Source organism: Ptychodera flava, chromosome 1 (assembly GCF_041260155.1).
Source record: "Ptychodera flava strain L36383 chromosome 1, AS_Pfla_20210202, whole genome shotgun sequence".
Classification (NCBI taxonomy): domain Eukaryota; kingdom Metazoa; phylum Hemichordata; class Enteropneusta; family Ptychoderidae; genus Ptychodera; species Ptychodera flava.
Window position 1 is genome coordinate 49,134,478 of NC_091928.1, and position 24,639 is coordinate 49,159,116.

The 24,639-nt window shown below is 39.1% G+C and overlaps 1 protein-coding gene across 1 annotated transcript; it reads right to left on the bottom strand.

Annotated features, from left to right (window-relative positions):
- Positions 1 to 499: 499 nt before the first annotated feature.
- On the bottom strand, positions 500 to 23,842 carry LOC139140177 (endoglucanase 4-like). Its single transcript, XM_070709247.1, has 12 exons — positions 23,691 to 23,842; positions 15,334 to 15,499; positions 14,745 to 14,822; positions 12,502 to 12,777; positions 10,942 to 11,126; positions 10,509 to 10,668; positions 5,463 to 5,574; positions 4,660 to 4,819; positions 3,822 to 3,975; positions 2,904 to 3,069; positions 2,307 to 2,497; positions 500 to 1,671 (listed from the first exon to the last, which is right to left on the bottom strand). The coding sequence occupies exons 1-12, from the start codon at positions 23,718 to 23,720 to the stop codon at positions 1,637 to 1,639; spliced, it is 1,713 nt and encodes a 570-aa protein (XP_070565348.1). The 5' UTR covers positions 23,721 to 23,842; the 3' UTR covers positions 500 to 1,636.
- Positions 23,843 to 24,639: the final 797 nt, after the last annotated feature.

Consider the following 24,639-nt stretch of genomic DNA (forward strand, 5'->3'; position numbering starts at 1 on the left):
ATGAATGGAGAAATATGTAAAACGCTAACAAAGCAGTTCAATAGATGTTCGTTTACATTTTTGAGCAATGTACGTTAAATGTTCATGATTTTTCTTAACTAATAAGAAGTTCTTCATAGTTTACTTGATACAGGTTTCGTATTGTAAAACTTTGACTGTCCGAATGTCTATTCCCGAGGCGCCGTCTAACCTAAGAACGTGACATTCAATATTAATATGCGAGATGCTTAATACGGCATCAGTAAGTTGTCAAGTCCGCTAGTGATAGACTCTACCACCAATCATGGGTGGAAGATATGATGGCATCACCAGCCCTGCATTATTTAAAACCGAAACTCAAAGTTAACAGACTAGTCACTCTAAGCATGGCCTTTCGATTAGACAGCATTCGAACCTTTTTTTAAGGTGTGAAAAGGTGATATTACGAATGCGATTAACGCCATGAACTTACCCGAAGCAAAGTATTCTACGATATAATAAAGACAAAAACCAGTAAATGTAAAAAACGGGCAATGAACATTTTATTCCGATTGAATAAAAAAATTATTATCGTGTTCGAAGCGTGTGCACTGTCTCTCCTGGAGGAATTGTAGCTGTCTTGTGGTAAGGGATGCTCACATTTCCTTGCCAGGAATTTTAAAATGTACAATATTGAGTATTTCTAAAAGTAAAACAGTCAGATGTATACAAACATTACTTGATATGTGATGTTAGCTATACCATTGCCGTGCTAATTATAAAAATGATTATTAATCACAACACATTACACGTACGAAAAAAATAATCTCTAAACTCTACACGTCATGTCTTCTGACCCACTTTGTAAAACGTGTATTTAGACGCGCAAAGAATTGCTCACGCCTATATTCTAGTTGTCTGTGACTGTCCAGCTAGCAGTATAGGTACCCCCGTAGGACGATCTTGAATCTTAAAACGGTAAAAATAAACACTGTTTAACAGCAACTCGTTGATGTAGACCGTGAACCAGCAAAAGCACAATGCATTTCGGTTCAAGGGGAACATACGTTTACCAAATGCAAGTTTATTGAAGTAAGTCAAAACTCAAAACGATCATTTTAATAGTACAATAACATTTCGATATCTGCCCTTAATAAAATATATTTCTTTTGAAATGCAAGAAAATAACTGCACGAAAATAACCTTGCCCTCATATATATATATATATATATATATATATATATATATATATATATATATATATATATATATATATATATACAAGTATTCTGAATAGATAGGTTGTGCGTTTTGCATCTTATCATATTGTTGGTTTAAACATAGAGAGTAGAGACACTATGGTTTAAACAAATAAAAGCTTTCTGGGAATTGCTAAGTAAAATGTGTAGAAACAGAATTGTGACAACACGCTTCCAATACTCAATATACATCTCATGGTTTTAGTAAAAAAACATTTGAGATTCATCATAGAAAGTAAGAATTTCACGAAGTAAAGTTTAGCATGACTTGTTGTGAGGTGTCCGTGTACCTTTGACCTTGACCTATTTTCTTATTTTCTTGACAATCAAACATTCGATGGCTATGGATTACTGCATATGTAGGAAGTTTCCCGATTATTGCAGGCATCGTGTTGTTTGACTCTTCACTGACGTCCAGTTCACAGTTTGCCAATCAATTCAAAATGTTTCAAGGCTGTGAGAGACAGAGAAAATGTCGTTCAATGTTAAAACTGCAATGGTCGTTGAGGGCAGTATTGTGGGCTGTCTGGGACACCTTTCATTGTCTTATGTAAAAAACTGATAGAAAAGGCAAATAAACTCGCATGAGAGAATTTTAATAGATACATTGCCTTATTGCTTGTCGAATCAATAAAACAGTTGTGATCATTGATACCTTGTTGATGAAAGTTGCGATGATGTTCGTGTGAAGTTAGAACATAGGCAACAGTCAACAATATCCTGAGAGGGAAGAGCATAATTCCTTTCCGTTTTGTTATATTTCAAAAAACAGACATGTCTTTGCTACAAGCTGTCAGCTTTGCATGCAATCGTCAGTGGACCGATATCAGTGGAGGGTTGTCAAGTGATTTAGGGTTGCCCTTTGAAAAGAAAAGTGTAAAGGAAGAGAGATAGTTGATAGCAAATGTCTTTATCAGAAATATCACACATTGCAAAGAAAACTGAGTACATTCATTCCCCGGCGTTTTTTCTTCTCTTCCCTTAGATTCGAAAGTACTTGTTCGTTAAAGTCGTACGTTCACGTGTTTTTGTTCTTCATTCGATATATTTTTTAATTCATTTTAAAAGAAGTTGTATCTTTGCACTGACCGGCTGTAGCAGACGTGAAACCAGCGTTGTAATCCAATGATACTTCATTCTTTATGTAGTCACGTCGATCGTCCGCGTAATATCCCTTGCTGTCGGGACCACCGACGAGGGCGCCCTCCAGAACGTGTGGGTTTGGTGCCTGCGCCCGGAAATCAGGCCAATCACAGGGTGTTTGCAGGTCTGGACAGGAACTGTAGTTAAAAAAACATATTCGATATTGTTCTGTAATTAATGTTCAGGACAGGCTGCCAAGTTTTGTTTTGAATTTTATATAAAAACTGCTCTATCCTGTGTTTCTCACGTATTTATTGTATTCCATTTAGCTTTCAGTGGACACAAGTGGATTTGTCCATTGCATTTAATGATATAAAGAAAATATTGCCTGGCATATGATGGCAATCAAAGTAGCCAACTAACACGCTAATGCCAATGTGTTTGTCTTGGTGACTGTACACTCTCTCTCTCTCTCTCTCTCTCTCTCTCTCTCTCTCTCTCTCTCTCTTCCGGGTACGCTCTTACGTGAGACTGTAATATTCCATGAGTGAATATTCCGAATATTGACTGGAGGCGTAATCTTTATCGATGGTGACTTAATACCTTGAACGGTGATGTGGATGCTGAGGTGGATTTCTGCCGTAACCAACAACAAAGCTCCTGCTGGTGTCTCCGAGAGCGATGCCCACCTGTCCCTTGGCCCATTTGACGTACTTTTCGGTGTCATAGCCATAGTGTGCCGCCATTAATGCGATGAATGCCGTAGATGCTGTTTGAAAACATGGAAATACAGCAAAGTAAGCATTGCTGCCCTCTATGGCAGGCGCAGTTTGGAATACAGCATCAGTCATTGTGTGGTGAATGGAGTGAGTGTATGGCATGGCCTGCACTGCTGTTAAAACGTATAACATCGAATGGCATGGGGAATTATTTGATTTCGGGGGTGGAGGAATTCGTCGAAGGAGGAAAAACTGATCCAGTAATGGCTTGAGAAAAGCAAAGTTATTGCAGCAGTTTAGCATTGTTTGCGCATATGGAAAAAGAAATTTGATGAAGGAATGACGATAGAAAAAAAAGAGAAATTGAAAATATAAATTATTGACATAGACATTCATTAAAAACAAAACTGGTGACAAACCATTCAAAAGTCACGGCTTTACAATGGCCCAGTTTTAAGAGAGAAATACAAGCAGCATAGGGAAAGAGTGCAAAATGCAGTCACAATCTCTCTTCAGCGGATGACTCGGGAGCGCTAACATTGGACAGTGAGATATACATAATAGGAGATGAACTGAAAACGATTTAAAAGCCAGCGCTTTCGGTGCTCTACAATTCACTTCTATGATATTATGTATTCAACAAGTTCAAGTGTGAAGTACACGCTAAACTTTAATTAAACAGCTTTGCATGCTGAGCGAATATGCGAATGGCGTTAATAAGATTGGACATTGTAGGATCATCATAAGATATTTGTCATGGACACTTTGTATGAAATGGTATAAGTTATTCGTCAGCACTTACTGGAATAGCGAAGTGAGCCCCAGTCATTCCTCCATGCTTGCCCTTGCGGTGTGTAAGTAATTCCACCTCTTCCGGACGTCCAGTTGTCAAGAAACCTTCGTGTAATCAGTGGGAGATATTTCCCGGCGTTTTTCGTTTCTTGTAACAATAACAGCTGTTACGTGAATGTAAAAGTAGAGTGCTAGTACGCACATTGGTACTGATGGGCTGACCTATTGATTCGGGGGGGGGGGGGAATGGAATAAAAGATTCTGCAAATCAAAACGGTTTTCGTCAGACATTTAAGAAACTATTAAAATGAGTATGAGATTACAGCAAAGCACGTGGATTTCCGAATCGGGGGTGAGTTTACATGGTTTGCAAACCCAGAAAAATATGAAAACTTGGAATCTCCATATGCATCAATTTTTACGTCGGTGTTCCAGTCACCCCTGTCTTGAGGTCTAATGGTCGATTCCACCATCCTAAGGTATGAGGGACAGTCGATCACCAAAGTCGGTTTAGATATATCGATTCCGGGAAAGAGTTTGATATGCCCTTAACAATGGTATAATTTTTTCATCAGGTCAAGAAAACAGTCAATTTTAAGCATGGGGGGATGTTCATTTGAGAAATGTCTTTCTCTTGTGTCAAATTTTGCACGGTGACCCTCGATTTTGAATTTGGATATGGAAGAGGATGGCTTAAATTTTAATAACGGAGAGTATGAGGGAGTCAGTTACGAAGTGCAAACTTACGTGGTGTCTGATACCACTTACTAAACTCTCTTCAGTATTAATGCACGTTTGGTTTTTAAACCGGAGAATGCGAACACGAAGAAGCTGTTTTGGACTCTCACCCTAAAGCCAGCGGTGACGTCACCCCAGGAGAAGGCATACGGTTTGATCTTTGGCATCTTATTAGACCGGATGATGGCATCGGTGAGATACTGCTGTTCTCCTGTCGCCTTGTACAACCACATGGCAGCCCAGGTCACCTCGTCACCCCACTTTCTCGACCTGTTGACGGATGAGGGTAGTTTGGGGTGAAATACGGCCGCAGCTTGGGACATATGCAATCAAAGGGGACTGTTTAGAGAAAAGCATCGATGTGTTGTCTGCGTAATTTCTAATAATAAGACTCGAGTGAATTCGGGAGGGGGTATTCCCTCAGAAAGGTTAACGGGTATACGTGCCGTCCCAATGGGTCACTTTTCACAGAAAAATGCTTTACCACGAGTCGATTTTTCGTCCGAAAAAAAGCACGGGTCGATAACAAAGCAAATATCCAATGCTTTAGGAAAACCTTAACATGCAACAATAAAAACGAGAAAATTCCCCGAATTTGTCAAACAAATCCCTTACAATGGGTCGTAGTTTTGGCATATACATGGATGGATATTTTTGACTTGGGCGGTGCGGCACACTCCCGTATGAAACTGTCAGGAATAACCGTCGGGAGTTAATGCCGAACGCATGGGGTACTTCGGGATCTGCAATGTTAACATGGGGGGGGGGGTGAGCAATAGAAAACTCAAGTCATTTTTTTAACTGTCTTGATCCATCCAGCAAGAATTATAACAGGCATCGTGTACGTTGCCGAGACTGTTTTTGAATTTTGAATAAATCACACAAGGCATCAAGATAGTTTAGCAAAACTTACGCGTATATCAACTTCGCTTCAGGAACACTGTCAGAATAGCGCCCGCAGATATTTATCGCAAACTGATACAATGACATGGCTTCTTCTACCAATATTTCAGCATAATCGGCATCTGAAAGTGAACCATAATATCACGTGATGCCATTTACTCGATCAGACAACTTTTGAGACGTTTTTGAGTTTGTTTATTCATGCCAGTTGTTTACCCGAACAATGATCATATATGTACACTGTAGACAGCACTACTCACAAATATAATATTTACTGATTTAGGGATTCCAATAAATCTAGCGGAAAGTAATCCTGCGCATTTTTCGCTACTCATCTAGACGGCATCGTTTCGCCTAGCAAACGGGAGCAAGCACCATGGTAACGAGCAAGAGTCAGTTTCAAGGGCAGGAAGGTTACTTCAAGGCTGTGTAATTATTATTATTGTACTTGGGCCTCAGCCCAAGTACATTTGTTTTCATTCCGTGGGAAAAAAACTCTGTAAGGTATAACCATTTCTGGCTGAGACCAGGGAGGGCAAAATGTCTTGGCTTCATCTTTCTTGGCATAATAAATGGCGTAATGATGTTAACTGAATGGAAGTGCTGCTCTCAGCCAGTCTTGAATAAGTGAGATGTGAATATTAATGCTTCTCTATCTGAGTTTTTGCCACAAAATCTTCTGAATATAATCAAAATGTGCATCGAAATGCAACAATTAATGCACCCTCCGTTTCCTAGGCGATGGCACGACCCTTGCTACACCCACTGGACGAGCCAAAGTGGGAGGGGTAATTTCAGTTTGGTTGAACAGGAGGGCTCGAGACCAGAATTTAACATTTAAACTTGAAACATGTTTAATCGCTGACAAGATGTGGACTAGTCTTAATCAAAGTGAAAGAGTGAAAAGGAAAGGTTTTATATCCCGTACACAATGAAAAACATTACGACTGGAAACTGTACCCCCAGTTGAGAATAGTAATGCCACAGCGATGGAGAACACTTATCCTTGAGCTGAGAAAACCAGACCATCATTTCGAAATAGAGCTGCAGATTCGAGAAGCTCGTTCAAAATAGCTAGGTACACCCCATAAAGGGGTGGTTTCGAGTTTTGAGGGCAAATTTCGCCTCCTTCATATAGAAATCGTACGTTTGTTTTTCCAGGAGAACACACCATTTGACACAAAATTTGCATGTAAAGGGGTCGCCAGTAAGCACGTGGTCAAATCTGGCATAAGAAACAATATGAAATGTTGGGTAAAGCCAGTCCAAAATAAACTGATTTGAACTTTTGTGTTTTGTAATTTATACCACTGCACTAACATTACCTTTTTTTGACAACATCACACAATGTAATACGTTTTAAAACTGAATACTCCGACGTATTCTGTGTCTCCTTTGCTAAAAAATATGGTATGCCGATTACCTTGTAAGGATATGATGACGTCAAGACAGATTTGCAGTGCGTTTGGTCCTGGATGGTGCACGAAGTTTTGTCAAGGTGGCTTGTGTATTTATTTCCTAAATGGGAGAGATTAGGGTCGATCTAAATACCGAAGAATGTTATGATACTCTAAGCGAGCTGAACTCTAACGCGAATGGTTGGATAATTTGGAGGATGTCTAGAATGATCTCGTCTCATTAAGATTATTTGGCGGTCAGTATTGAATTTCAACTGCGTCACAAGTTTGCGAAATGAGTATTCCGTCGAACGGTCAACAAACGATATTTTAGAAATCTGGAGACATGGCACATCGCATTTTTATTTTAGTATTTTATATTTTATTTAAGAAGCAATGATTTTGTCGAAAATTCTGAAAAAAATATATGAAAATTTGATCGCGAACACATTTTCACGTTGGGGTCAACTAGCCCTGCGTACGATGCTGTGTGTTCCGCTACAGCTAATCGCCCCGCTCACCACAGCCCTGCAAAGACCCGTACGTAGGGTCGGTGACTTCAAATCCATTTTGGGACTTGACGTAAAAAGCCAAATTACTGCCGAAATTCAGCGTTCTTGGGCCCAAGTCGTATCCCAGCCTACCTCAGCTACTCGATCGCTTCCAAAAATGACAGTCTTTTATTCACTTCTCGTAAATAACCGTCGATGTCGGCAACTCTCTCGCTAGCCCTGCGTACGATGCTGTGTGTTAGCTGTAGCACATAGCATCGTACGCAGGGCTAGGGGTCAACATGGGGTCGCAGCCATGTTGCCTCAAAACTTATTTCTGTCTGCACTCAAAACTCAAAAATGTCGGATATGAACCTGAAAAATCGATGCAATTTTGTCAAACTTCGGCGAAATTTCAGCCTATAGACAAAATTTCATCCAGGTAAGGTAAATTTACTGAAATTTGATCGACAAATAATCCTGAGCTTGAACGTGACAGCTCGCCTTCTCCGGGAAGTCAAGCATCCAGCTAGCTGCACATACAAAAAAGGTTTCTCGTGTTTCTTACATTTTGTTGAGTCTGTTCTTCTACTGTGCAATTCTAGCATTTTGAATTGTGAGAAATGTAAACCTTCAACAGTTATCGAACTTGTGAAAAAGTCTTTAAAGTCTAAATTTAAGGAAGCCTGGAAAAATGCCTTGTCAAAAAAATGACAAATTAAATGTATACTGTAGTATTAAAAACATGTTTAAATGTGAAAATTATCTATCACTTGTTAAGTCTCCATTTCACAGAATTGCTTTGACAAAGGCAAGAATTTCTGATCATACTTTTGCAATAGAAATTGGTCGTTTTAAAAACATTCCAAGACATCTTAGACTTTGTACCCTTTGTCATTCTGGTGTTGGTGATGAAATCCATTGTATTTTATTATGTCCAAGTAAACCAGCACACACTGTACGAATAATTTACTTAGAAATGATTTTTAACATTCAGAACCAGCTAAAATGCTTTGACAATGATTCTCTTTTTAAGTACTTTTTGTCATGTACTGACAGTTGCATTGTTCATGTTGTTGCAAAATACATGAATGAATTGTTACAGATTTTCAGTCAGAAAGTTTAATTACTTTTGAGCTAATGTGAATGAAGTGAATCTGAAAACTTTTCAGTGTTATACATTTTCTTCCCCTTCTCTTTCTTTCTGAGCCAATGTCATTATTGTGAACACGGCTAATAAATAAATAAATAAATAAATAAATACATACACAGTTGCCCATATGGCCAGGTTTATGAGATTGTTTTCAAGCGACGGCGGCAGACCGTACGGGGCTCTGGATATGAACCTACCGCCGGTGTAGCTGTAATAACTGTTGCGTTGTTTTTAGTGCCCACGGACGAAGTCCTGGGGGAGTTATAGGTTTGGTCATGTCAGTCCGTCCGTCCGTCCGTTCACGCAGATATCTCAGACATGCCCTGGTCAATTTCTTTCAAACTTTGCACAAGAATAGTACCCAACCCCATACAGATGCACGTCGATTTGTTTCACAATGCGATCGAATTTGGCCGTGTTAGAGGACTTTTTAATTTACACCTCCATAGACTCCCATGTATAAGGCAGTTCTCCATAGACTCCCATGTATAAGGCCAAGAAAAATAAAAATTTAGTTTCTCATCGTATTCATATTGCCTAAAGGATGCAGTGACACAGTTTTTTGTCCCCACGGATAAAGTCCAGGGGGCTTATAGATTGGGTCATATCCGTCCGTGAGTCCATCAGTGAGTCCATCGCTTCACGCAGATATCTCGGACATTTTGACAAAATATCATGTGACCTTGGTGACCTTTGACCTCAAATATACATTATTGTCCATAACTCAGTAACCACAAGTGCTAAACCTTTCATATTTGGTATGATGGGACACCTTATGACGCCACATATTGTACCCCATTAATTATGCGCATATCTTATTTTGAGCGAGCCAATAGAGCTAGAGGTCTGATTTTTGGTATATAGGGATAACTTAGCAATATTTTGTTTGACAAAACGTCACGTGACCTCAATGACCTTTGACCTCAAATATACATATTTGTCCACAACTCAGTAACCACAAGTGCTACACCCTTCATATTTGGTATGATAGGACACCTTATGACACCATATATTGTACCTCATTAATTATGCGCATATCTTATTTTGAGCGAGCCAATAGAGCCAGAGGTCTGATTTTTGGTATATAGGAATAACTTAGCAATACAATTATTATGACAAAATGTGACGTGACCTCAATGACCTTTGACCTCAAATATATATATTTGTCCACAACTCAGTAACCATAAGTGCTACATCCTTCATATTTGGTATGATAAGACACCTTATGACACCACATATTGTACCTCATCAATTATGCGCATATCTAATTTTGAGCGAGTCAATAGAGCTAGAGGTCTGATTTTTGGTATATAGGAATAACTTAGCAATACAATTAATTTGACAAAATGTCACGTGACCTCAATGACCTTTGACCTCAAATATATATATTTGTCCACAACTCAGTAACCACAAGTGCTACACCCTTCATATTTGGTATGATGGGACACCTTATGACACCACATATTGTACCTCATTAATTATGCGCATATCTAATTCTGAGCAAGCCAATAGAGCTGGATGTCCGATTTTTGGTATATAGGGATAACTATAGGGTAGAAATCTAAATATGCCCATCTAAATATTAGACATCTACCATCGAGAACAAAAGAAATTTGCTGTAATTTGAATATTTAAGGAGTTTAAGCAATTTCCACTATAAATAAAGAACCCCTTCCTCAAACTCCACAAAAGTTGCTAGACATATTTTGCCGTTGTCATGCCATTGCTTCGTTTAATAACCAGTTAATCAAATGCCTAATTGACAGGAGGAAATTCAAGACCATATTTGAATAGTAGTATATATTGTCCTCAAAATTACTCTATCACGGCCCAAGTACTCATTGCCTTCAGCAATACTGCCTTGTTATTATTATTATTATTATAAACACTCTCCAAATACGCACTACACATACGTCACAGTGCGCTGTACAGAACACACAAAAGAAGATGCAAATTTACAAATAGCAAATATGAAACATGCCTCCGATTAAGTTGACTTGGAAAGAAATAATTACCATAGTCTTTGAAAATAATGGAAGCTGCCGCCATGGCAGCGGCGGTTGCACCAACAACGTCCGACCCAGGGTGATGTTCGTCAACTTTGTAAGCTGGTCTCGCCATCGTCATATTCTCGGGGCGCCCCCAATAGTTATGGTCAGCACCCACAGAGCCAACCTGTTGAAAGGAGGAATTCGGTATACGGCGATGTACAAGAGGAGTAATTGGATAATTCTCAAGGCAAACACAGTTTCTCTGATGTGGAAATCAAAAAGGTGCGTGTATGACAAAAATGTACACATATATACATGTAGCTATACCACCTTCCACAATTTCCTCGTCATGTGACAAAAATGTACGTTAGGATAGAATAAAATTTGAAAGATACAAGTCTGTAAATAATCTGCTCTATTCTCTGTAGTCGTCACACCAGGTTGAGAAACTACTCACGTGTACGTAGAGTTCATGTTCAGCCGTGTGGCATTTGATGAAGTAGTCAGTAAACCATCTCAGGCAGTCCAGCATGTTCTCAACCTCGCCTGCATTCTCGTACGCGTCCCGAAATTCGATGAATCCCCAAGCCAGAACGGTAGCGGACCAAGCCATCGGTAAACCCGCTTTTATGTGATCACCAGCTGTCGGAACAAACGCCAGCAAGATGAAAAGAGTGGATCAAAGTTGCGGAATTAAGGCATCGGAAAGGCAAGCCTCTCATATTTTCACCATTTCACAATCCTTCATCACACAGGAAGCGAATTCCTGCAAGCTACAATCACTGACATCGATTTGACCCTCAAGGGAAGACCGTAAGTATACCAATGCTTGGCTAGTCACCTTCATTTGTGACGAAATAAATAAAATAATCACTGGAACAAAGAAAACGTTTATTATTGCTTTTAATTTACCTCACGATACTGATAAGTCCTCAAAACATGTAGCGTCAGTGGTAAGGGACCGTCTCAGATTGTCGCAGAAGTTCAAGAAACAAAATTTCTTCGTTTAGATCAAAACCCCCTCCCCCTCCCCCTAAACGAAACTTCAAAAGTGCGAAATGTTCATGTCTGCCTGAGAGTACAATGTTGCATTTTGCTATAGCTACTATAGACGTATTCCCCTTGCCACATTACAATTAAAGTAATCGATCAGATTTGAGTACTAACAGGGCATTTTACCGCATAAAAGTTTCATTTTATTTTACTTTCCCTTTTTGCATCTCTTGTGCTGTTCTTTGTCTTTGTGAACACGCAATTTGTACTTGGTAGGGGCGGTAAATAAGCGAGAAACTTTGACAAGGGGGCCGAGGCATGTTCAATCATATTGAAACGACTATGACCAGGTGCGTAACAAGTGAGCATAAAGACATCTAGTGGTTAGAGCAGACGCTTATAAATAGCACATTTTTAAAAAGATTATACTTTTTGTCTATGTATATAATGTGATGAATGAAATGTTTAGAATACAATGTTCCTATCGGTAAAAGAAATTGTGTTTGGGGCACAAACAAGATGGAAACAGTTACAAATTTGTTGGCACGAGTGTGCAGTTCTTCTTTAATTCAAAATAAACACATGAAAAGTTGTGATCACAAAATAAAAGTGCGAAAGTGAAGTTCACTAATTGAATGGAGGTCAAACCCCCTCCCCCCCTAAACGAATAAATTTCGCTTTTTGAACTTCTGCGACAATCTGAGACGGTCCCTAATGAGTCAAATGTTTTTTTTTGTTTTCCATAGGTACCTACGTTCATGAATACATACATACATACATACATACATACATACATACATACATACATACATACATACATACATACATACATACATACATACATACATACATACATACACACACACACACACACACATACATACATACATACATACATACATACATACATACATACATACATACATACATACATACATACATACATACATACATACATACATAGCGTTGTGAATATAAGGTATTAAGGCATTGAAGTTGACGAACACTCTGTCAATTTACTCACCATCATAGTAACCGCCGGTCAAGTCTTCGCCATTTTGTCCCCTATCGCCCAGAGCAGAGTCACCTCTCCATGGTATTCGGTTATTTGGAGGCAGTGCACCCGAACGTTGCGCTTCGTAGAACAGTAGAGATTTATGAAGTACCTCATTGTAGTCATAGTAGCATGAGACTTGGTCAGCCTGCAGCGTCTGTCCCGGCGGGCACGTACACGTCCCGTCGTAGTCCACCATGTAGTCACACATATGCAGGCAGTCGTCATACTCATCACACTCATTTCCTACGTCAAAAAACGATATCATGTATTGTTCCATAGTGTTTGTAAATCCAGTAACTAGCCATAACAATCAGTAAAGACTGGAGACTAGCAGTAACGAGCAATAACGACCCAGAACTAAACACGACGAGCCAATAACGAGCCATAACGAGCCAAAAACTATGATCTTTGTATAAAATTAATCTACAAGCCCAGTTCCCTCCAATCCTCGAAATTACGCCCTCTATGGCATGTTTGCACAAGGTGCATCCTGTTACCGGTAACGAGCTGCACCGCAGCAATTTCGACCAATAACGACCAGAAACAAGCAGTAACGAGCAATTAGGAGCAATACCAAGCTAGAACAATATAGAACGAGCCAATAACAAGCGGTAACAAGCCAAAAAAATATGATCTTGTCCTCCAATGGTTTATTCATACTAAGGGATAGGAGAAAAATTATGGGGTGAGAGGGCTGGTGTTTTTCCAACATCACGCTGAGGTAAACCTAGTGACTAGTGAACCTTCAAATGTATTTCCATGAAAAAATAGTGATACAAACCAATTTACATGCTCAAAACATATGCAGTCAACCTTTCAAAGAATAATTCTAACAACTACCTGCAGTGCAATTGGTTATTTAAAATTGAAAGGGGCAGTGGCTGTAACGTTAATTGTCATCTTTTGTTTGACTTTTAATTTTACAGAGAATACAATCAATGTCAAGAAACTTATTACAGCCAAAACTAATTATTTTGACATAATATATATATAAACGCACTTATATAGCAAGTTTTGTACGAGAAGAACTGTTTATACTACAGTTTATCCTTGGATTGGTTATAGTTTTTGCCTGAAAATCAAATATCACATTTTAAATATCACATCTTAACTTCCAAACATCACATTGTAATTGACAAACATTTACAAATGACAAGATATAATCAATATTGTAGCGAAGAAAGAGTTAATGGTTTTCTCATGGATTGCCATGTACAGTATATCAACAGTTTGAGTAAGATTAGAGAAAAATCAAATTTCATGCTCACACATGCACTTTTTACCGCCCCCCCCCATTTCAATAAAGTACATATGGCAATTATATAAGATACATAAATTCAGAGATATGACATATTTTGTGTGGGAATTTATCAGTAGTTTTGCCCAACAGACTGCCGTATAATGTGATTTTATATTTAAAATAGTGGCCCTCCTCGTATAATTTCTCTCCAGTCCCTGACTACCGTCAGTGGCAAGGGGCACAGTTCAAGTGTGGTTTCATAATCGCAAAAGAGATACTACGCACGCACAGTTTATAAGCTAACTTGGAGTGACTCTTCTGTCTTTTTTATATCAACAATGCATACATAAATGTGATATGTTTTTATTATTCGAAAAGTGTTTATCCTGTTGCAATTTCGTACTCCTGGTGTTCAAAGAGCACTGCCTTAGAGTTTCGACATTGTACCAAGCATGTTGCAGAGGGCAGGATTTCAAGGTCAGGCGGAAACTGTGGCTGTAGTTCAATTTATGGGCAGATAATTTTTATTTTGCTCTTTATTGCTCGTTATTGGCTTGTTCTGTCTATTTTCAGCTCGTTGTTGCTTACTCTACGAGCACTGTTGCACAGGTTTTTAGTAAATGTCACAGAGGGCGTGATTGCCAGGATTGGTGAGAACTGCGCTTGTAGTTTAATGTACGGACAGATCATATTTTTTGGCTCGTTACGGCTCGGTATTTGCTCGTTCTGTCTAGTTCCAGGCCGTTATTGCTCGTTACCGTTCGTTTCTGGTCGTTACTGGTCGTTATGGCTAGTTACTGGATTTAAAACACACGAGAGGAATTCCATTCGATATACTTCGGTACATGTAAGTTTGTTTATTACAGATGTCGATGATATGCGCTATAGCTTGGGCCCTCCGATGGCAAGCACCAAATTACTATTTACCAGACCTTAAAATTTATAATAATTGTATAACAGATCCACTCACCTGTCCCCGTTGTCTCCCCAAATCGCGACCTGCTGCGACTCTGCGGTCCAGATCCATCCACATCCGCGTTTCCGTTTGCTGAAGAAATAGTCCGGAATAGAATTTTAAAAACCGGAAATTATAAGGGAAGGTAAACCAAAAGTGATAATAAAGTAACGAAAAAATTTTATGAACCGAGTAATAATAAATACGTTCATTCGCGGGAGTGCTTTCCTTTTCGCTAACACCACACAACTATTCTCGTGCGACTCTTGTAGCAAAATGACAGTCAAGTTTGCTAAAGCGCATCATGATGTCCAGGTGCCGTACAGTTGTCTTATCTATCGACATTACTGGATTCAAGAACGCCAAAAACACGTTCGGTGCGATAAACGTGCTTCAAGACTGAAACTGACTGCTCTACACACACACACACACACACACACACACACACACACACACACGAAGTACCCATGTCAAATTAACATTGACATAAACTAGAGTAGTCAATAACATGATGAGCGCCCCAGCGCCATATTGCTGTCTATAGTGTAACACTGTCTCGCCCACAGTGCTAATACAATGTTTGTTTCTCTGATCTCAAACTCACCTTTGACAACAAAGACAGCAGTGAGAACACATGCCGATAACACCATCGCCGCCACACAAGCTATAATAATGACCTTGCGCGATAATGTACATTTCTTTCTTGAATCTGTGTCAAGCAGAATAATGTTTGATGACAAAACCTGAGCGCTCATCGCTGTACTATCCAGCTGAAATAAATAAAAGGAAATATACGATATGAAGATGAAAATATTTTAAACGACAAGTACTAGGGACACGTCTCTCGGCATTTCTCTTTGTCCCTCTCTCGGTCTCAATCCCTATCTATATAACTTTCAGCTGTGTGTGCATATATAGCTATATCTATCTATCTATCTATCTATCTTCTCTCTCTCTCTCTCTCTCTCTCTCTATTATATATATTATATATATATATATATATATATATTTATATATATATATATATATATATATATATATATATATATATATATATATATATATATATATATATATATATATATATATATATATATATATATATAACACAGGCAGATCCAATAGCATCGTTTGGTCTGTTTTGTTTTGTCATCGTCGATTTGGACGGATTGGCCAAGATGTCCTCTGTATCATTGATTGAACTGCTGAAGTCTGCTGAAATTCACGCCTTGTCACACACATTACGTGAAATTTACACGTACTGCAAAATGGCCTCTCAGTCTGGAAAATAATGAGGTGTCATAAACATGTCATCCACAGTGGCATGGTAAACGCACCGCCTAAAGCGAGCCATTTTGCGAGCAGACCATTGGTCAGGATCCGGCTTTCGGACAACAGAAGCGGCGTGTTAGCAGACAACTATTCACCGGTTACCAAGAATCATATAATGGTTGACCGCGTACGTTGCATGGGAAATATGTTGCGCCGATTTAAGTTTGAATGATTCAGCAAAACCTGGATGTTACAGACGATAAATCGCAAACAGAGGAATGAGCATCATATCGTGGTTTCATGGATGAAGATTTCTGCTTCACTAAATGTGCCTACGTGCAGCAGTTTAGTTCGACGAAAGTGTCCGTGACATACATAGCCTAATTGGTCTTTTTTCTTAAAAACGTAGTGGGTCCTGGTTCCAGGGAGAATTCATTCCCGTTATTGTACTGGGTTACTTACAATTATAAAAAAAAAGCTTTGTCGCGCTTTCAAATGTAATCAACGCAAGAAAAGTCAATTCCGGACGATTTTCATTGAATTGAAGATTAAAAGTGTCTGTGTCTAATGCACAGAAGAAACGTCATAAGATGTAACTAGCACAGCTTTCGTCACGGTATACTCGTCAGTGTCACAGAGAAGGACAGGTGACGTCACCCCACCCCACCCCACCCCACCCCACCCCACCCCTACAGAAAGTTACAGACTCTTCGCAAAAGTTTATGAATTGACACAATTTTGCGAATTGCACAGCCATTAAAAACTTTAAAAGATTGTACGTTTACCAAACATTTTCAAACTTGTGAGAGAATGACAATTTAGTACGGTAATAACTGTTTACGTTTTACTTAACCATAAGACATTCCAAACAAAGTTGCCCCCCTCGTGCATATGCGAAGTATGTGAGAAAGCCAGATATTTTATTTTGCGATTTTGCGAGATAAGTGAACAGCGGATGTGGTTGACCTATCCAGTGATACTAGTAAGGGCAAGGACTGTATAAGATCGGAGCTTCTCGCAAAACACACCTTCCCCGATTCCGATAATGCACCGTGCTTTTGTCCTTTCTATACAAAAACTTTTTGTTGTACAGCCAATAAAACTAGCTCAAGTGAGCTATCTGGAGACTAAACACAAATTCTGTCTTGTCTATAATTTAGTTGACTAAATGACAGGCTCTTAAAGTCTCCAAAGGTGCATAAACAAGCTAATAAAACTGGCCATAAAATATATCTTGACATATGTATGGTAAACTATGCTGCCGGCGTGTCGGTCAGATCATCCAGAAGTCACATGATTCTTTACAAACAAGACAAAGATTTACTCCAGGATGAGGTTTGAGAGAGGCAGACCAACGCATCTTTAAAAACGTTCTCAACAAACAAAAGTTTGAACCATTTAATGTCAATTCGCCATGATGTAAAACGAGCTGTAAATCTCCGCTAATTAACGTTTTCGACGACAATGCGGCTTTCTCCAGGATACACTAAAAGCTGAGTCGGAGCAAGACGTTTCAAATCGTTTCTTCATCACTCAATTTGCTTCATAGGATGGGTGACTATGTAAGGATGACCAATTAAGCCAAGCATTTCGTGGATCGAACATGTGGTCTTGAAATAACTGAGAGTTCATGACGACAAAATCCGAGGATGATATGTCCTTTCGTATTGACGTTTTAAGATGTATTTTGTTTATGTTTGATTTTTTTTAGTTATTTTTGGTGTAAAGTTTGTCGTTAACGGACAGAGGACTGCAGATAACGATTTAATATAATTTACATCAGACATACTCCCTTCACTGTAAATGAGTCTATGATTTATGCTGCCGAGTCCTTTCTACGTCAGCTAAATGAAATGAGGGAAGGTAAATATAACGACACTAGTTCAAAGTGCTCTGTGGCGAATGAAAACCGAAAATCGTGTAAAAGAATCTTCAAAATGAATGTTATTGAAGTTTCCGTTTTTAAATTGATTTATAATCCCATTTTGACGCACTACATCTCAGTCTCTCTGTCTCTGCTCCTGTCTTTACTCCTGTTTCTACTTCTGTATCTGTGTACATGTCTGTCTGTCTGTCTGTCTGTCTGTCTGTATAGACTGATCGATAAATAAATATAGATATCGAGAATCTCTCTCGTTCTCTCTCTCTCTCTCTCTCTCTCTCTCTCTCTCTCTCTCTCTCTCTCTCTCTCTCTCTCTCTCTCTCTCTCTCTCTCTCGTGCGCTCTCTATCTCGCTGCCCCTCTCTTTCTACAAACAATTAATAGCGTCTCGCCTGTCGAGTTTTTCTTCTTTAACCTATGACTTTTGGTCTCAATACAGACTGACTATATGTCTACCCATTTTTCTTTCATTTACGCCTAAATTAGATCAAAACCTCAACATATATAACGCTTGGAGCAGCACTGTGCTTCAGCGTTCAAGCGAATGCACGCAATTGTCCAGTGTAAGCAGACAAGTGCGACAGCCAGGGTCGGGCATTAACGTCATCGATGTAACCTCTGATACGGGAGGTTGCCTCTGTCGGCAAGAATACCTTCAGCTAAGGATTGTGGAATACCAATCAGCCTCCATGTGAGATCTGAAGCAAGCTATTCTTTGTTAAGGTGTAACGTCTCATAAAGTCGCTCTGTATCCGTACTCTGAGCTAGAATGCAGATTGCCACAGCCATCGAGTACTTCTTTCAGTTTAGCGGTTTAGCAATTTTAACTTTTCTAGGGCATGCTATGATTTTATTTTCGTTGGCGAAGGGTAAACTTATCGGAATGTTGGTTTTAGCTATCATGTCATAGGCAGTACTGTCTATGATCATATTATTTCCATTCCATTTCACACCTTGTTAAACTTGGCCGGTTTATGTTTGTCATTTTCGTAGACATGAATAGGAACAAAGGCTCAAAAGAGGAACATTGAAGAAGATTGAAGGCCTTGAAGTCAAATGATCATTTGTCCTGGCATTTGAAGTGCACACGTATGCGCAAAGTGTTCAGTGGAGACTGTGTTGTTATTGGCAACACGTCGACGTAAAATCAAGGAAAGAGTGCTTGCTTTGGTTGGGGTGCTCTGCGTGTTACACACTTTTGGCTCATTTCCGATCACAAGAAACTTATGCACTATCCTATTACTAAGACAGTCCAAATGTGACTCACATCTAAATCGGCACTAGTACTGTTACCGTTAAATTACAGGGAGCTCCCCACTCCAAGTTTAAATATGCAGTGATCGGCACTCCGTTTGGCGGTACATAGTACTGCTACTGGAGCCAAGCCAAGTCAAAACACAGGAGACACCCAGACGCCACCAAAGACAATATCAAACAGTCGCCCCGAAAGCTGAAGTTTGTTACTTTCTCATTGAAGAAGAGGAAAATGCTATATTACCGATATCTTTGAATAAATGTGATTCAGTAACTTTAGTTTAAAGAGTAAACGGTCACGGCATTTTCTCAAATTGGGTGCAAAATAAAATGTCTCATATATGATTCTCTCTCTCTCTCTCTCTCTCTCTCTCTCTCTCTCTCTCTCTCTCTCTCTCCTCTCTCTCTCTCTCTCTCTCTCTCTCTCTCTCTCTCTCTCTCTCTCTCTCTCTCTCTCTCTCTCTCTCTCTCTCTCTCTCTCTCTCTCTCTCTGATTACAAAAATTATCACAAAAATGAAATCTTCGAGTTTATAATTTCCTCTCTTCTATAATTTTGTGCTGAATTTCAAGCGTAGTTTCCGAATTAGCACAAGATATTGTTCCCCATCGTGTAAAATAAATTATTGATAATTTAAAAGTGACGCAAACATTTTAGATGCAAATAAATATCATTATGTATTAAAGGGTTTCTGAAATAAATTTTCACCATGCAACGACGACTGTTTTTGTTGTCTACGATAAAATATCTCTCGGTCCCACTCATTCTTTAATTACTCAGTTGAATTTTATGCCCCTGTAGTTTAATTGTCAGTCAGCTCCGTCCAGCCGAGTGATCAATTCTTTGCGTATCGAAAACATTCCTGAACTTTAACAGTCAATGATGTCACTTGAAGGAATTCATGTCTTGTAACATGTTGCCCCGACATACAGGCGCACCTTTCACGATTTCATTAAAACTTTTTGTTATCCTTCTGCAATTTATTTTGCATCCTTGAAGCAACGTGTGACTTTTGAAGTATGTTTGCCGGGGGTGTAGAACAGGTGTTCATGGTGAAACAAAGTATGCACTGTTGCCAGTTTCCACGCTGTCATCTAATCACGAGAAATGAATAAGAAGCATGTCAAGTGAAATTGTTTTCACATCCAAATGGCCACACATGCACAGTAGCAACCTCTATCAGTTCAATTTATTGGGCACTTTGAACAAAATTGAATCAACTGTATTATACTTCATGTAGCCTAAATATGTTTACTGTTACCAGTTTTTAGATTAATACAGTTGAAAATGAAACAATGCTAGCTTATCAGATATTTCTGAAATCCTTAACAATCGCTGTCGTTTTATTTCTTGGGGTTTTAAGAGGCGGTAGCTGTGAGTTTTGATGACTTTGTCACCATTTTGGCTTTTTTAATGTCGACTTCAGTTTTACTCTTCTCGCCAGAGTATGTTGAAATAGACAGTATTCAACTTGTTAACTCAGCCTGTATATGAGCAGACTTCATTTTTTTTGTTGACAGGTGAATTCTGGCCGGGACTAGAATTCAAATGTAAACAATAACAATACATTTTACACATAGGGACGCTGTGTAAACAAGCTTAATCGTAAGTGTTTAAGCATGTTTTGTCGAACAGAACTAGAACTTGCAACTGACACACAAAGAACAGATAGTGAAAAAATCGTCGAAAATTCCTGCTGGCCCTTGAAATTATGCTAATGACAAACAAGAGCGGAAACGCACAAGAGATACTCGACATTCAAAGAAATGCATGCCATTGTTCAGAGTTGAAAGCAGGCATACAGGTGTGACAACCCGGGTCGGGAATTTACGTCATCGATATTATCTCTGACACGGGGGGTTGCCTCTGTCGGAAAGAACACCTTCAGCTAGGGACTGTGGAATACCAATCACCCGCATGCTAAGGTGATGTAACGTCTCATAAATTCATTCTGAATCCGTATATCAAACGTACTCTGAGCTGGAATGTAAATTGCCGCAGCCATCAAGTAATTATTTCATTTTTGCGATTTAGCAATTTTAACTTTCCTGGGACATGCTACGTTGTTCGATGATTTTATTTTCGTTGGCGAAGGGTAAACTTATCTGAATGTCGGATTTTGGATATCTCACTTCTACTGTCGGTGGTCATATTATTTCCATTTTGATTCAGTTCTCGTTAAACTTGGCGGTTTCCTCTTTACATTTTCGTAGACTTTCGTAGATAGAACCGTTTTCTAACAAGGAATAAGAACTAAGGCTCAAAATTAAAGAAGATTGAATGCCTTGAAATCGGATGATCATTCGGCCGGGCTTTTCACGTGTACATGCTTTTCAGTGCAAGGTGCTATGAGGTGTCTGCGTCGTGATCGGCCGACACGTCGACGTATAAACATGGGAGGATGCTGGCTTTGGTTTTGATGCTCTGCATAAGACACTTTTGACTCGTTTCCGATCAAAAGAAACTAATGCACCATCCTAACCTTCTTACCAAAGACGGCCCAAATGTAAGTCACATCTATATCGTAACCCCTAAATTACCGAGAGCTTGCCCTACTTTAATTATGTAACCGGCCCTCAGTTCGGCGATGCATACCGTTCTACTGGAGCCAAGCCAAGTCAAAACACCGAAGACACCCATATGCTACAAAAGACAATATCCAACAGTCGCCGCGAAAGCTGAAATTATGTTATTTTCTCATCGAAGACGAGGAAAATTTAGTTGCAAATTACCGATACCTTTGAATAATTGTGACTCAGTAAAATACTCATGTGACAAACTTAACACTGTAAAGTTAGTTTCAAGAGAAGTCAGTCATGGCATTTTCTCAAACTGAGTGTAATTCTTTCATTTTTGCGGTTTACCAATTTTTAACTTTGCTAGGACATACTATGTTATTGTACGATTTTATTTTCGTTGGCGAGGGGTAAACTCATCCGAATGTCGGATTTTGGCCAGGCTATCTCACTTCTACTGTCTGTGGTCATACTATTTCCATCCTAATTGTTAAACTTGGCGATTTTTTTAATTTTCGTAGACAGGACCGTCTGCGAACCAGAAATAAGACGAAAGACTCAAAAGAGAAATATTAGAGAAGATTGATGGCCTAGAAATCGGATCACCATTTGTCCTGACATTTCACATATACATGCTTTTAAGTGCAAGGTGCTTGGTGGAGTCTGTGTTGTGATTGTGTTGTGATTGGCAAACACGTCGACGTAAAATCAAGGGAATGGTGCTTGCTTTAATGTGGATGCTCTGTATAAAGATCATTTGACTTTTTTCGAGCATAAGAAATCAATGCACTACCCTAGCATTTTGACTAAGACGGCCAAAATGTTACTTTCATCTAAATCGGAACCCTTACATTCCATACCGGGAGCTTGCCCTACTTCAAACTAAATATGTTGTGTTCGGCGCCCAGTTAGTCGGTACATATCTTTCTACTGGAGTAGTCAAAACACCGGAGACACCACGACGCCACCAAAGACAATATCCAACAGGTGTTTCGAAAGCTGAATATTTTCTCATTGAAGACGAAAAAAGCTAGTTGCAAATTGTCGACACCTTTGTAAAATTGTGACTCAGTGAAATACAGGACCAACTGTAAATTTAGTTTAAAGAGAAAACGGTCACGGTATTTTCTCAAGTTGGGTGCGAAATACATCGGTGCACATCAAACCAATGGTTTGACATAGAACCTCTCTCTCTCACATAGCAAAGATGTGTATCTATCAGTTTAATTTTTACGACACTTTGCACATTTAAATTTAGTCAACTTTTTTACACTCCATACAGCCTAAATATACTTCACTCCATATAGCCTAAATATATTCACTTTTACCAATTTTTTATTTGTACAGTTGAAAATGAAACAATGCTAACTTATCAGATATATCCTCAACAATCGCTGTCATTTTGTTTCCAAGGGTTTAAAGAGCCAGCAGCTTTAACTCTTGATGATTTTCTCGCCATTTTTGTTTTTTACTGCCAACTTCAGTTTCTTGTTCTTCTCACCCAAAGTACGTTGAAATACACAGCATTCAGCTTGTCAACTCAGCCTGTACATGATTGTGTAGAATGCATTGATACTGTTGACAAAGGAATTCTAGTCAAGACTAGAACTCAAACATAAACGATATCAATGTGTTCTACGCTTATAAACGCTGTGTTGACAGACTAAATTTATGTGTTTTAACGTGCATTTTGTTAGTAGAACTATAGGACTTTCAATTGACGCACAAAACGCCGTAGTCAGAACATCGTCAAGTGTTACTGCTGGTCCTTTCATGTCACGTGCGAATGACAATCGAAGAGTCAAAAGTTAAAGGAAACGAGAGTATTTAACTGAGTGTACATCCATACCAATGAATAAATATCACTTTGACTTCTAATTTACATGTGAAGATTTTTTGAATGAAAAAAATCAAGAGGGAAATCACAAGAGACAGGTGTATGAATGAGTCGAGGAAAAACCACACACTTAACATTGAAAGAAGCCATCCAAACCAAAAAATTAACATCTTACAAGTAGTAGCAAAAAAACAAGCATTACCTCTTCGTGTGGTCTTTCCTGATCCTCCATAGTTCTTCGCGACCAGACAATATTATCTTTTAGTCTGGTTTCTTTAACCGTGAACTTTTTGGTATGTAGCTTGTTTGATGGCTGGATGCTGATCAGGCATTCAAGGAAGGTCGCTGCAACCTTCTGGTGGTTACCAAGCGTTTCTAGCTCCCTTATACTCTACCTGGCTTACATAAAATCCTTTGTACCATTATTTACGACCATTGCATTAGGCATTCTGGTAATATATGCTCTCTGACAGGTAATTTGCGGGGACGAAACCCGGGACGAAACATCTCTGTCAATTGTTGGTTTTTGGTTCTTTAGTTCACATAAATCACCAAAGCAATGGTTTTTACGAACAGGGGCACGATTCAGACAGTTTTTGTGTCCGATGACATTCTATTATGGACTAGGGCGCTCTGCCCGATGGCTAAGTTTCCTTTGATCAAATCGTTATGAGCTTCGAGAATCGTCATTTCCGTCACCGCAGTGTTAAAGGCATGGTTCAGGCGTCAGATTGTCTTGCCAGGAAATGTACTTACTAGATTACAATTTCCAATGGAAAACAAAAGGCCCAATATATTGAATGCAAAATCACATATTATTTGGACCTTGACTCGCCCTGTGTGATTGTCACTCATGATCGTTGCAGTAATTTAGCAACCCTCGCCATCTACGGCATTTTTGTGAAACATTTGGACAAACTATATGATTCCGTCTGTTCCTGTGCGGCCACCACTGACAATTTGCATGGTGTGGTGTTGTACGTCATAGTACTAACAACCACACCAAAGCAATCTGTATCCCTATAGGCGGTGTGGTTGATAGTCTCCCTATTGGCAATAAATTCGTACTTTACTGTCCTTCTTTATATATGCATTCGTTCAAACTATAAATAGTTTTATTATAACCTATATTCCACCGATATGTTTGGATG